The sequence below is a fragment of the Lonchura striata genome, chromosome Z, assembly GCF_046129695.1.
Source record: "Lonchura striata isolate bLonStr1 chromosome Z, bLonStr1.mat, whole genome shotgun sequence".
Lineage (NCBI taxonomy): Eukaryota > Metazoa > Chordata > Aves > Passeriformes > Estrildidae > Lonchura > Lonchura striata.
Genome location: NC_134642.1, coordinates 22,174,132 through 22,188,726, shown reverse-complemented (window position 1 = coordinate 22,188,726; position 14,595 = coordinate 22,174,132). Strand labels below are relative to the sequence as shown.

The 14,595-nt window shown below is 34.3% G+C and overlaps 1 protein-coding gene across 1 annotated transcript in view; it reads right to left on the bottom strand.

Annotated features, from left to right (window-relative positions):
- CNTLN (centlein) overlaps nt 1-14,595 on the bottom strand; it is a 188,462-nt gene that overhangs the window by 20,243 nt on the left and 153,624 nt on the right. The window contains 8 exon segments of the mRNA XM_077790387.1: nt 6,417-6,465; nt 6,467-6,591; nt 6,957-7,085; nt 8,669-8,707; nt 8,709-8,800; nt 10,462-10,486; nt 13,007-13,058; nt 13,763-13,959. Coding sequence (XP_077646513.1) covers nt 6,417-6,465; nt 6,467-6,591; nt 6,957-7,085; nt 8,669-8,707; nt 8,709-8,800; nt 10,462-10,486; nt 13,007-13,058; nt 13,763-13,959 — 708 coding nt within the window.

The window sequence follows — 14,595 nt, the reverse complement described above, 5'->3', positions numbered from 1 at the left end:
AAAATAAACCAGTTTTCATCTGTATAGCATACCATAATTCTATTTCCACAAAAAGTTAGTCTGTTTCTGTCAATTATTGAGTTTCACAGTTGTCCATTATGTGCTTCTTTTTTCAGATAAAGAAACAAATGATCATTCTGCATCTGATCTTGGTACCCATCTGAAAAATTACTTTCTGCATATTCCAGGCCCGAAGACATTGGAGTACTAGTACTGCCAGGAAAATTGAATCCACAGGGTTTGAGAATATATTCAGCAACAGCAAAATTCTATGAAGAATATCTCTTGCTGTCTCACAGTAAATAGAGAATTCTGAGAGTCGCCTTCAAGGATTTCCTTCTATCTGAATAACTGACTGTGACTGAAAGTAAAAGAATGTAGCAATGTACTTGTGTCGCTCTTATGTTGTAAACCTCATAAAAAATAACTGAACATTTACCAAATACTTGTGCCTTCCAAGCTGATTAATTATGTGTAATATTTTTGAAGATTTTTTTATAGATAAAGAGCAAATAGGAAATTATCTCTATACAGCCATCCTGAGAAGAACATATTACCTAGCAATGCTCTATTTTGAACCAACCCGGAACAGTTCAAGAGAAAAAGACAAGGATAGTAAATAGCAAGAATTTGTCAAATAATAGGATTTTTTAATGTGAATAGTCATTAATTACCAATTGTTTGCAACAGGAAAACGTTTTTTGTAGCATTCTCAGTTAGCACGGCCACTAAGAGGCAGTCTCAGCATCTCTAGCCTACAACCATGTAAACCTGTCCCTGTTCTGACCTTCTGTGGTACACAAAAGCTGGTGTTCTGGGCTTTCAGAAGGTTAATTGAATTCTCATGAACTAGCTCACAATCCACACAGATAATGTCTACAATGACATTTCAAAAACGGACTAGGGAGGAAGTTGCGTAAGGGCAGAAATGAGGAGTGAGGGTCACTCAGGGGTGTAACTTTTCAACAGAAGCATTAACTTACCTAAACCTGTATTTTGATCTACAGCCCAAGATAGCAGTGAGGAAATATGCCATGGCAAAACTTATGTCAATATTCAAGATAAACTGCAGAAAGGTAAGAGAGACCAATATATACCAGGATATAAGGTAAACTGATTGAATGGCAAGTAGAACTGGCAGAACTGGCAGAACACCACTTGGCCAAGCCAAGGTGAAATAAGTCCTCTGACACATGTGGCTGATGAACACAGATGTATGTCAAACAAGAGAGTGAGGGGGAAGTGCACCTAGCTTAAGCCCAGCTCTGAGTAGCCGAAATGAGGGCAGCTGTCTTAAGAGGGTGAGTGTTAGATCCCAACTTAGATCCATTAAGCTTGCCAAGTAAACTGCCATGGGTCTTGATTTTGGCAGTCAGTTTTATCAGATGGTTGTACTGGAGACCTATCAAGAACAATGCCAGAACACACCAGATGTGCTCTGTGCTGCAGAGGGTATCCTCAATGGAAGGCACACGAGTCCCAAATGACAGAGGTAGTATGGAAGGAAAGAAGTGCACTCAACTGATTTCAAAGCATTCAGCTGCCATCACCTATTTATTACCACCACAGCTGAATATAGATGCCTAATCAAAACAATCCTTCTCAAGGTCAGAAAAATTCTGATATTCTCATGCTCAGACAGGCATCATCATGGCAGATTAAAGTGAGTTTTGCTGATGTACAAATTGAATAGGACAGACGACACTACTGAGTCTTGGCTTACAAAAGCCTCTAACAGAAACATATGGTCAGTCAAAGTCTAGAGGAGGATAAAAAAATAGAACATGCTGGAAAACAGAATTCATGCAGGAATTCGGACAGTTTTGTAATAAACTAGTATGTTCTACTATGTTTTCAATAGAAATCCAGTCAAGCAGTCTAATAGCAATTTTTTAACTTTATCCAAAGGCTGTTTTCTGCATGAGTTCTCACAAGTACTACAAACACACAATAAAGAATATTTTGCTCTGGTTACTGTGCTGCACATAACTGGTAGCTCCACCTGAGGAACTGACAGTACATGTTACAGAAAATCCTGAGCAATGGTACACCATAAAAATTGAATGCATGATTCAAAGAGAATTTATGGTGCTGAAGGAAGTGGAGTGGGATAAAGACATGAACTCCAGAAAACGCACCTGAAGTACTCTCCAAGCTACCTGATCTCTCTTCCAGGTAGTTTGCATTTTTCTGTAATAAAACTGCTTTATTTGGCCTAGTTGATATATTTACGGCCCTATTTTCATTATTAATTCTTAGTCTTGATACATACCATGGAAAATTTTTATCAGGATATGGATTTTGTGAAAATGTTTAATAATCAAGTTTAGTTCTGGTCATTACAGAACTCTAAAAAGCACCCACATTTTATGATTTATTTTTCAGATCAACTGCATGAGCTATTTTTAATTCATTTAACATAGTATTGATACTGTATAGGCTATTTTTAATCTGAATCTCTCTAAGTAGTAGGTCAGACATCCTAAACAAAAGGTATATTAAAACAAATAGTAACCTTTATCAACTGACTTGTACTACTCTCCAGAAAAAAAAACAGATTTACTCAATATAGATCAATAGATCACTTTCCATAAAGGTACTCTAACAAGTATAAATGTACTCCCATGCTTTAATACTTTAATAATTTAATTTCTTATCAGTATTTTGTTCAGAAATGAGGTCAGATTAATGAACATAAAATACTGCCTTTTCTGAATATTGACTCAATATTATCATTCTTTTAGACTCTAGGCAATGTTGTAATATATACACACTAACTTTGAATACTTACTCAAAATGAGAAGCAGCAAGACATAGATTTCTTAACTAGCTCTATAAAGTGGTAAGATATAAAAATCCTCAATCCAAAAATCCTACTTCTTTATAGAAAATGTTAAAAAAATCTTTTGGCTACTAATAGATTAAGGATGTTGCAGCATCTTCATAAGACATCAGCCTACTTCATTCCAGATACAAAATAGAAGCATTCATTTTATCATATTAATTTTATTTATTTAAAATTTTTATTCATTCTATCTTTATACAGTTACAGAGTTTTTTTATAATAGATTGCATCTGCCCTATAATAGCTACCTTAGTAGTAGTAGTAGTACATATTTAAATCCTCGTTTGCTATAGTTCTTGGCCTTGCTAGCCAAAGATTTCCTCTTGACTTCTACAGCATCTTATCCATCTCTTATATTCCATTGTTGCTTCTATTTTCAGGTTATTATCTATAATCAATTTTCCACTTTGTTTATGTTGCCTTTTATTTCTAAATATTTTGTTCCCTTCCCTATCAAAATAAAATAGATATTTATCAAGAATTACCATCTAATTAGGCAACACCGTTTTTTTTGGTTACTTAATAAACTGTTACAGTCTACAATTTCTATTCATATTTCCTACTAGCCTATATATTCCTAATAACAGCTTTGGAAAAACGAACTGTTCTGAATTAACCTCTGAATTAAGCTCTGTTAGCTCCCTCTGAAAATCATTCTGCACAAAATACCGGAATCCTATCTCACATTCCAACAAAAATAAATCCAATAATCCCTTAAAGCATATTGGAAACAGCAACCTTCGTTTACAAGCATTCTTTCACCATTTTTGGAAACTACTACTAGATTCTACAATCTAATGATTTTAGCTCACTATGTAAGTGTCCCAAATTGAGGTGACCACAGCAATGCAACATTTTATTACATTCCATTACAAATATGTGCTCAATTAGTAAGTCATCACATCCTCTACAGTGATCCACTGGTGTATATCAGATTTCTACGATAAACCTCTTCCCTAGGTTTTGTAACTTATTATCTTGACCCAAATAGATCCAGGATCCTGTGGTTATGTATAATTAATAACTTTAAAAGCAAGTAACACTGCCTGCTATAAACACTCACACTCTTCTCTGAAGTTTCCCCGTTCTCCCATTTATAGCTGTAACTAGCAGGAACTTAATTAGCAACTCAGAAATAATTTAATTGTTGTATGTTGAAAAAGAACTATATAATGTCACAAGAGACATTGAATGGGTAGAAAAAGTAACTGCATTCAATTTAAGAATGAGGAGAAAATTACAATTACACTCTAAAAAACAATTAAAGCTTATTAAGTGATCAGAATAGCAGACAAAGATTAGAGGATTATATAATTTTGTTAACCTGTTTAAGTGATAGATGAAAGTTGATCTCTATATAGCAAAAATAATTTGAATTACTGGAAATGGAGTGAGAATCAAGGTCAGGGGACAAAAATCTGACAGCTATCCAGAAGAAAAGAAATGAGGCAGACCAGACTTCAAAAGAAGAACTGTACTCTTCAAGAGGAAGGAGTACTGCTACTTATTACATTATCACAATACCTCATTACAACATCAGATATACAAGAGATATTTTAACAGGATTTACGTGATATAATGCACAATTCCACTGAATTGCTAAGAATTTTACTTTTTTACAGTGGTATATTGTTAATAAAATCTGATTTTAGCACGCAACTAAATAAAGTAGTCTACTTATAGACACTATCTTTGTTTTCAAAAAAATCGTTCTGCAGAAGAACAACAGTCAGCAAAACCGTTACTTGAAATATGCATTCATATTCTTTATATTCAGGCAAAAAGAATAGGTATTAGTAATAAATACCTATATTAGTAGTAAATTAGTAGTAAATTTATAGTAATAAATACCTACCTAAATAAATTATTATTTCATATTTACATTTTTTCACATCTAGTGTAACCATGAAAGTGCTAATGAATATTCATGGTAACTAACAACAAAGCTGTCATCTCATTCAACAATGAATGAAGTTATGATAATAGTTGCTAATAGTTGATCCTACTCAATATTTTTACTTCTGAGAACAGAAGATCTTTTACTTTCTCATTTTCTAATTTTTGAAAAAATTTTCATTATGGAACTACATAAAATATTGATAGTATGATTTTTTTATCTCCTTATTTCTGTAACTGCTACTTTCACTTTATTCAGTGAAAACATTCCAAAACTCATGGCAGTCTGAATGGAGACTGAATTGCTTCTCTCCATCATCAGTGACATAGGAGTACATAATTAAAAGCAACAGATAATACATTAGATTAATTCAGGCTTTTAAATATTTAGCCAAAAATAACATGCAGCTGTGGAAAGAACACATATATTTTCCTCTTTGAGTAAGCATTCAGTATTAGAAGAAAATACATTTGCTCTTATGAAAATTGATAGTCTGTTCAAGAATAGGCAGCATATTTCTGAACGAATGGACATAATCATCAATGTTATACCTCTTTTTCAACAGTTACATCAAAAGGCAAAGAAAATATTAATCACTTTAATAATAAACTTTAAAAATAAAATATCTAGTTTTTTAAATAAAAGGCACTTTTTCATGAAAACCAATCATTATTTTCACCTCAGATAAGTTAACTCATGAATTATTTGAATTACTTGAATTTAGGATTCTAAAACATATCCAACATCATTACGTCTTTTTTCATAAGGAAATGTACATTAACTGAGCAACAGGACTGAACATGGGATGATTTCAGGCAAATGCTAAAGGTCTGAACACTGCTACATAGAGTGACTTTATATGCTGTCTTTTTCTGGTGCATCAAAATACCATGACTCTTTACTTTGAATGCTTCAGCCTTGCTCAAACATATCTGAAAGCAGCTCACTTCTACAGAAATCCAAGAGTAATAGAGAAGTAGCTGTTTCATGGGCTAATTAATAGTCTTCTTTGAAAGCTGGTATACAGCATATATACATATATTATATGCTACCTTAATAAAGTCACAAAATACTCTGAGTTGGAAAAGACCCACAAAGTTCATCGAAGTCCAGCTCCTGGCCCCACTCAGCAACATCCCCAAGTGTCACACCACGTGTTCAAGAGCCTTTCCTGAACTCTATCAGGCTGGTATTGTGACCACTTTCCTGGAAGGAATATAAGGAATTACTATTCTGCATACAGTTCTTAAAAATGCTTTCAATTTTACAACACAGAGGCTTCATTATATAGTATTTCTAAAACAACTAGCACATGCATATGGAAAATGCAGTAATTCACAGTAATCAATAGATACAAATTATTATATTAAATGCGTTGGGAATTTATTTGTTACAAAGTAATCTGATACACAACTAATCACTTTCTTTTGGGGCCAAGTGTATGTCAGCCATATGTAAAAAAATGAATAAAAATTATGGAAGTGTTTGAAAGTCTGGGAGAGAGGAAGTGATTCTTTCTCGTCATTCAGACCTGACACCAGAACACTACAGCAATTACAAACACTGTTCTGGAACAGGGAGTGCATCCAAGCCTTATTTAATCTTTTATATTTTGCTTTCAATAAAAAATACCTTTACTCAGGTAAACACTCAAAAGAAAATCAACATTCAAGCCTTCAGAAATGTCTTGAACTCTTCTATTTTGTCACTGGTAAGCAGCAGCAGTAGTTTCCAAAGCTTGTGTACTCTGTTTAGCCAAGCTATGTAGATGAGATGCAGCAGTTTCAAGCTCAGTCATAGCACATTCAGTCTCAACCATTTTTCTCTCTAGTTTAGCAATCTTGAGATCCTGAAACACATCCACAGAGACACAGCAGTGCTATGATAAAAGCTGATGGGGAGGTATGGTAGATTACAAACAAATGAACAAACAATCTCCCACATCGTAGCTGTCATCACATAATATTTCACTTGCAACATACAGAATGCAATTTCATGGCAAAAAAAAAAATAAATCATTTTCAGTCATTATGCCCATGTTTCAGTATATGCATTTCAGAAGTGTGACTGACTTACGTCAGAGAAACAGATTATTATTATTCTGCTATTTTCCCCCTTTCTGTACTGAAAATTTAAGATGATGACCTTGCAACTTTTCATTTGAAAGTAAGGTATGAAAATTCCACAGTGGAGTCATCAAAACTCTAATTATACCTTTCTCTCCAAATCATCTTTGGCTTTGTGATATATCTGCTCATACTGAGACTTCTCTTTCATAGCTACATTAAACCTTTGTTTCATTGAGTCAGTGGAAGCTTTTTTGTCTTCAGCCAGAGACTTCACCTGAAATAATGAAAGGCCAAAAGCATTGACTAGCAAGAGAGAAAACTTCAAAATTTCAAGAAAATCAGAACTAAGCATACCTTTATTACATAAAAATACACAACTACATTACTGAAGTATCTTTTTCTGAAATTGGAGACTTTAATAAATCTCTAATGTTGATCCATTAAAGATTAGCTCACACACAATCTATTTAAATAAAGTTTTGACTAGCATTAAATATAAAGAAATGCTCTTCATTTGCAGAGCTATTTGTTCAATATATAATTTAGACTCACAGTACTTGCAAAAGGGAGTAAACGACAATTTCCACTAATTTCTTTTGTCAGAGTTAAAAACATAAATTCAAACTCAGCTGAGAAAATAACTGTCTATATGTTAATAGTCTGTAAAGCTTCTTAGATAATGAATATCCATTGCAAACATTAGAACTGGGGTTAAAATGAAATAAACAAATGCTCCCAAAAATCGTTGAGCTTTCCTATAGTGCTAATCACATAGTTTTCCAGACAATATTGAGTAACAGGGAATTTCTTTGATCTTTTGCCGAAGATAATGTAAAATTTATCAAGCTGATTTTCCACATGGAATAATCAAAATAACATATAGAATATGATTCTTTGGAAATGAAGTGCTTCAAATACTCAAAGTACAGCAATAAAGCACATTATTCCACACTGCAACTTTTATCCAAAATCAAAACCAGGTATTTTTCTCAGGTCATACCTTAGCTCCCTCACTTAATGTTCTCACTTTCTAGCTGTGGATTTCTTAATAACACCTTATCTTTAGCATGGAGGGTTATACATTACCTCTCTTTGGAGCTGAAAATGCTGTATGACTGCAAGCAGGAATACTGCTTGTGTCACTCAGCAAGCACTTGCATTCTAGGCGAACAAAAACAAACTGGCAGGTTATTTCTATTTTGGGGTCATAAGCTACATAACCTGACAGACAACCAAACATCATGATCTTTTTCTGGCATTGAAGGCCAAAGTGCAGTGCATCAGTTGAACAACAGAAATATGCTAAACCATATACAAATTCTTTTACCTTCAGTGAAATAATTCTAAAATTTTGCAGGAGAAAATAATTTGCTATAGAAGTCAAGCACTACCTACACAGTTTAAGTTAAGAACTGTGAATCATTAATAACACTGTAGTATAAAATAGACTAACATATTAAAGCATTTAACTACTATAGCCAGGAGAGCTGCATGGACTTCATTAGCATATGTCATGTAAAATCGCCCTTGTTTCAGGTCTACTATATTTTATGATCTTACAGGGCATAAAACTAAATCCCACTACTTACAGCATATCCTTGCAACTGTGTTCTGAATACTTTAGTATTTAATTACACCTATAACAAAGATAAATTAAATTATGCTCAATCCATTCAAGCTATCACCATATACTGATTTCATACAAATTATAGTGGAGGGAATTACACCCTTCAATTAACTGTATGTTCTTTGCTTTAAGCAATATATTGATTTAATATGTATAGTGTGTTGAAATAACTTTGGTAAAACCACCAGCTTCTGCTTTTCTGAAAACTAGGAACAGCAATAAAGAAGTACCTTTCTCTCAAGACTGTCCAATGTTTCATTTGAGGTTTTTCTCATTTTCTTGATTTGCTTTCAGGCAAGACCTTAAGTCCTCTATCAAATGTCTTTTCATAATAACATCCCTCTCCAACTGAGAAATTTTGCAGGGGAAGAAGCTGGACTCCATATCACTGCTAGAAAATTTGGTTAATATGCAACTAAAAGGTATAAAGGCAGTAGACAATCTAGCATACCTGTAGCATTATAATACTTTCAAAAATGAAAGCTGATGCAGTTCTTGCAATTTACTTGGTTCTCAAGTACTAAACCCAGTTTCAGTCGCTTATTAAACAGACCTTTTTCTAAATATGCAATATATTTATGATTTGATTTTTGCTTGTCTGAACTGAAATCACAACAATTCTGAAACTATTATCAAAAAAGGGAAAACAAACCTGCTGAGCCCACAAAATTCAATTAATTAAGTTCCTTTGATGTCTTAAACAATCATTCAAACACTATTTTCTGCAAAATTATTTTCAAAAGAAAGTGAAATGGAGAAGCCTCCTTTCATCCAACTGAGTAATACACAGAAATAGTTAAACTCTATCCCTGTGTGTCAGATGAGATAAAATCCAAAACCTAGAAATAACATCAGCTTTTGTCAGATACTTCTCATGAAACGCCCAAAAGTCTCATATACTAAAAAGTAATCTTTGTTCAATGAGGAAATTATGCTTTATACAATACTTCCACTATTTTAACACAAATTAATAGTCTAAATAGAAACATAAGTAATACCTAAATATGTCCAGATATCTGGAATTTTTTTTCCAGTGAAAGCAAAATGAATGGCAGTGTATTCAGGAATACAACACTGCTAATACGATGTCAATATTGTATTTTTTAAAAACCCAGGAATACAATGCATCTAAACATTTCTTTGATCTATTTCCCCTTCATAACCTTACTGTCATTTTGGTTATTATGGTTATTTTGGTTATTATATCTTACAGTTTATAAAAAACTAGTATTTATTTTATAAAGAAAGCATGCTATCCAATTATTATTTTAAATTTGACATCTTATGGTGGAAAAATTCACTTTGAAACAGAAAATAAACAATCTATGATTTAAGCATTTTTAGGGCTCTCTATTTTTCAAATGAACTACTTTCAGATAAACAATTGAAGAATGCAACTTCTTCAATTAAAAATCAGAAGGGTTAAAGGAGTTAAAATCTTGGGCAGCCAAGAAATTCAGATACACAGAGCTTTTTTATAGTTGATATAGTAATATAAGTGAAGAACAGTATTATATCAGTTACAGTAGGTAGAATAAAAATATCAGTTGCATATTTGACAATTTTTGAAATTCAAAATGAATCACAGACGTGATTCAATTGAAATAGAAACAAATACAACTATCCTTTTGAACTTTTTTATGAATATAAGACTAGCTATTTAATCTTATTTAAGCATCTGAACCTTGACATGTCTCTTAGCCCCTAGGCAAAGAATTACTGAATTTGAAAGACTGCGTTTAACAGTGCTGAGGAATTCATTTCGACTTACATCAAGGATACAATAAGCCGAGCTCCGACTTAAGGCACTCTTACTGCCATACAGATACTGCAGCCAGCTGCATCGGTTTGTAAAAACTGCAATTTAAGCATAAGCTGCTCCAGTTTCCAAGAGCGCCCGCAGCACCAGGCGAGCCGCGGTGAGGAGCGCGCGTCGCTCTCCGCGGCTCCGAACGGCCGCGCTGCGGCGCCGCCGCTGCCACTGGGTGGCGCCAGACTCAACGGAGAGACGCTGCATCCCGCGCCCGCGGCTCCCCGATCCGTTCTTCCTCCCGGACTGTGCTCTCAGTGACTTCGCGGTCTCAGCGCCCGAAATCTACCTTCAAAAAATATTAAAATATAAATAAAGTAGACAGAACGTGATCACAGCCTACAGTAAATTTTGAAAAAAATATTTTCTGAGTAAATTTCCATGTATTTTATGAAGGTTCTTAGGAATTAACTGGCACAAAAGGAGCATTCTTACTTTCTAGAAACACTTAAGCAGAAATACATTCCTTGGGAAATATGATGAAAATCAGTACATTTCCATTGTTCTAATAGTGTATGGTTACCTAACGTTTTCTGGGACACTTGCAAGCACCAATCAGACCACATTTTCACTTGCATAGCATGGTCAGAATAAAAGGTAAAAGAAGAGAAGTAAAACTGGATCTTCATTTGAACTATATCTTTGAATAGTATAGTTCTACAACACAGGGAGTCTACATCTGTACAACAAGAATATCCAATAATTACATTCATCTTGAGTATTAAGAAATATAAGACAATTTACAAGAGTGGTTATTTCTACGTCTCCTGAAATTCAAAGCCCAAGACAAAGACATTTCCATTTGTCTGTACTAACACAAATTCTACATTTCACTAACAGCCAGGTATGATCTTAATTTTCAGGCACATGTCATTCCAGTGAAGAACATTTATACAGTTGTTGGTCATTCCTCATTTGTATATAAGAAAAAAAAGTGCTTCCATTTTCCTCCAGGCAATTCCACATATCATCTAAACAAGATCTAAATTCAGAAAAACAGACTCATTCTACTGAAAAAAAAAAAAAATTAAAGAAATTTAACTAAGTAGCCATTTTAGCAATCTGAGCATATGCATTGAATGCCATTGCTGAAATGGCTCAAATATATCACACAGTGGTATTTCAGAACTCCAGAAGGTATTGCTAAAACATACATGTTAAGCATATGGACAAGATATATATGTACCTATATGTATACAGATTTAGCTACTGTACTACAGCTTTTTACTCACTATGTATAAACAATAAGCAAACAGATCAGACATGCTGTAAACAATGATACTTCAGGAGATTTCTCTGCTTGGTGCAGACTTGTAATGCCTATTAACATTAATGGGAGTGTTGCACATAACTCTGCACCTCAAGGGGAGTATATATTCTTGTGTGCATAGTTAGATGTAAAATATTGTTCTTAATAACTTGTCTAGTCTATTTACTATTATTATAATGTGAGGTATAACCAGAAAATTGTTAAAATGATGTATGCTAGCAGAATATTCTTGAGTTTCCTGAGAGCTGTTTGTGGAGCTTGAGTTCCATTAGCGCAAAGCAGAGCACCCAGTTACATGGTTCACACACCAGACAAGAACTTGAGTACTTAGGTGGGCCTCTGCACACATTCAGAGGCAAAGACATATGCTTACAGTATTTTGCTTCCAAACTCACCACCCACACTTAACACATTTCTTCCTGTTGGCAAAGATACAAGGAGTCATCACATACAACGTAAACAAGCACTGCAAAGACAGTGCTCAGGAAAAAAACTAACCAACAAAGCCAGGTACTTGGACATTTTGTGCTATAAGGAAAGATTTGCTGCTTAGACATTCAAGATATTCAGGAGAATAACTATGTGTCTCATCTTTAAGTTGGCTAGAAAGCCTGGAAGAATAATTGAAAACCCTTTATCAAGTTCTTCTGCTAAAAAATGACTCGCAGGACTTAAACCAGCCTTTAAAAAAGTTAAGAATTTTAGAAACTTGATTTAAGTAGTTTTTGAGCCCCAAATATTCAAAACTCTCATCCAATTCAGAAATCAGTGAATTTACTCTACTACTTAGCATTTTGGGGTCACAGACTATCTCCATCCTAAATATAGTTTAGCATACATTATTTATTTTTTCATTAAAAATTTAATATATCTTTAAGAAGGAATTAAAAGTCATGCTAGTATTTTTGATATCAGATTTATATATGCTTGCTAAATATTTCCTCTGCTGCAGAAACAAAAAAAAACTTTGATTTTTTAGCAATTTATTTTGCTGTTCACATTTGACAGACAAATAGAGTAGGTTTCTAGCATGGATGTTACTCTTAAGCTATTTAAAAAAATAAATCTCCATTTTTAATTTTTCCTACCATAGATCAATTGACTGCTAGGTTTCTGGATAATGAAGATACTCATCTAAAAGGTACAACCCTAATTAACAGCAACAGAAGCAAATTATTCAATCCCAAACCTAAAAACAACACTCAAGAAGACAGTGTGCATGGTTTTAAGACCTCTTTCTCATAATTAAAGCAGATCAATTTATGTGCCTTTTCATGGCTACTCCCTGCTGGCCTCATCTCTTTATCAATGTGACCTACCTTTACTAATCCCTGAATTTAGATGTTATGCATCCACTGTGCAATAGCCACGATCTGTAATACCATGATTACCATCAACAACTCAGAGGTCTGAGCATTACCCACATCTCATGTGCTAGCACAGCTAATCCAGCATTTAGAGTCAGCTATGTTGACCATGTAACACAGCCTTTTCTCCTAGCTGATCCTTTGGCAGACTTCTTGCTACTGTGGAGTTTCTTCTAGCAGCACGAAGCTGCACCATTTTGACCTTTTCTCTTTCCTCTACTATTTAACAGAAAACAATTGGAAAAAACTACTTGAAGACATACTGTAGCAAATATATTTCCTCCAGTGAGAAGAGAAGAAGAATTAATATGTTTGAGCCAGGCCACCTGCTGAGAAAGCTTTCAGAACAACACAGTCCAGTCTCTGCATCATTCACATGCAACAAAATCACTCGAGACTGAAAAGTGAAATCATCAACCAGTCAATATTTTCCTACCAGCTAATCTACAAAAATACAGAATAATAAAAATAGTCTCTCTGAAGACAAAGACAACACTGACACGCACAACACTGCTCCCCATTAGGTCAAATTATTTGCTTCACTATCACAGACAGCTATTGCTTTTCTCCTTCTTAAAAGAAGAAAGGAAACAACTGAATTCTCATCAAACTAATTTCACAGCCCCTTCTAACAAGATGTGCTTAATCATTCTGCGAAAGCCCAGCAAGGCTCCTTGTCTGGCCTATTTGATCAGCAGAAATTGTTTTAGAATTTTTAGTTCTGTCTATGACTACATTTCTACTTACCATCAAAGGCAACCTAACACCTAAGCTGCTAATCATTGCCTACAATATACAAATTATAGGCGTATGGGAGTATATGTATGTCTGCTTGACCCAGTTATGAACTACTGCTCATACAAATTATCCTCAGAACTAGATAATCTGTTCTGCCACCTTTAGTTTGCACTGCAATTGTTTAATCTCTAAATCAATGTCCTTTGAAGGAGTTAGTGTGGCTTTACTCTTGCCAGTAGTTTGAGATGGATGTTCTCGCAACTTTAATTTTCCTTCTACATCTTCCTTCTCCTGTGACCACTTGGTCAGGTTGGAGGTCAAAATTTGTTTTACAAAGAGAATAAACAATCACAATTTCACCCTAACAATATTTCTGCTTGATCATATGAGATGCTTCTCCAGATCAGCATTCAAGAGGAATAAAATTGTATATATTTCCTGTAATTACATTGCATAGCTGTTGGTTGAATTCTCTAGTACAGGCAAAGATCAAATCTGCCAGAAAAAATAAATCTACTACCACTGGAAACAAACAATTTTTTTAAGGCAAAATAATTCAATTTGGATTGAATATGTTGCAGTTTTAACTATGACAAACAAAAATTATCATACAAAACTGTAACAGCAGTTACAGTTGAAACATGTTTACCTAGAGCCTCCCTGGAATTCAGCATTTCTACACAGAATATGAAGAAATACCATGATGTCTCAGACACCAGTGTGAATTAAGGGTAGTTAAATGGCAAATCTGTTATAATGGTGACCACTGCAAGCTCCCTTGAGTTGCTATTTGACAACTGCTATAAAACATACACCCTTCTCTTGGCTTTTGTTATGATATTTGTAGGGCTTGTGGAGGTTAAAGCAAAGTGGACCAGCTGCACTAAACATCTCCTGGTTGGCTGTTCTTTACCTATGTGCTATTTCATCCCTTTCAGTATATGCACCATAGCCAGAGAACTGCACATTCCA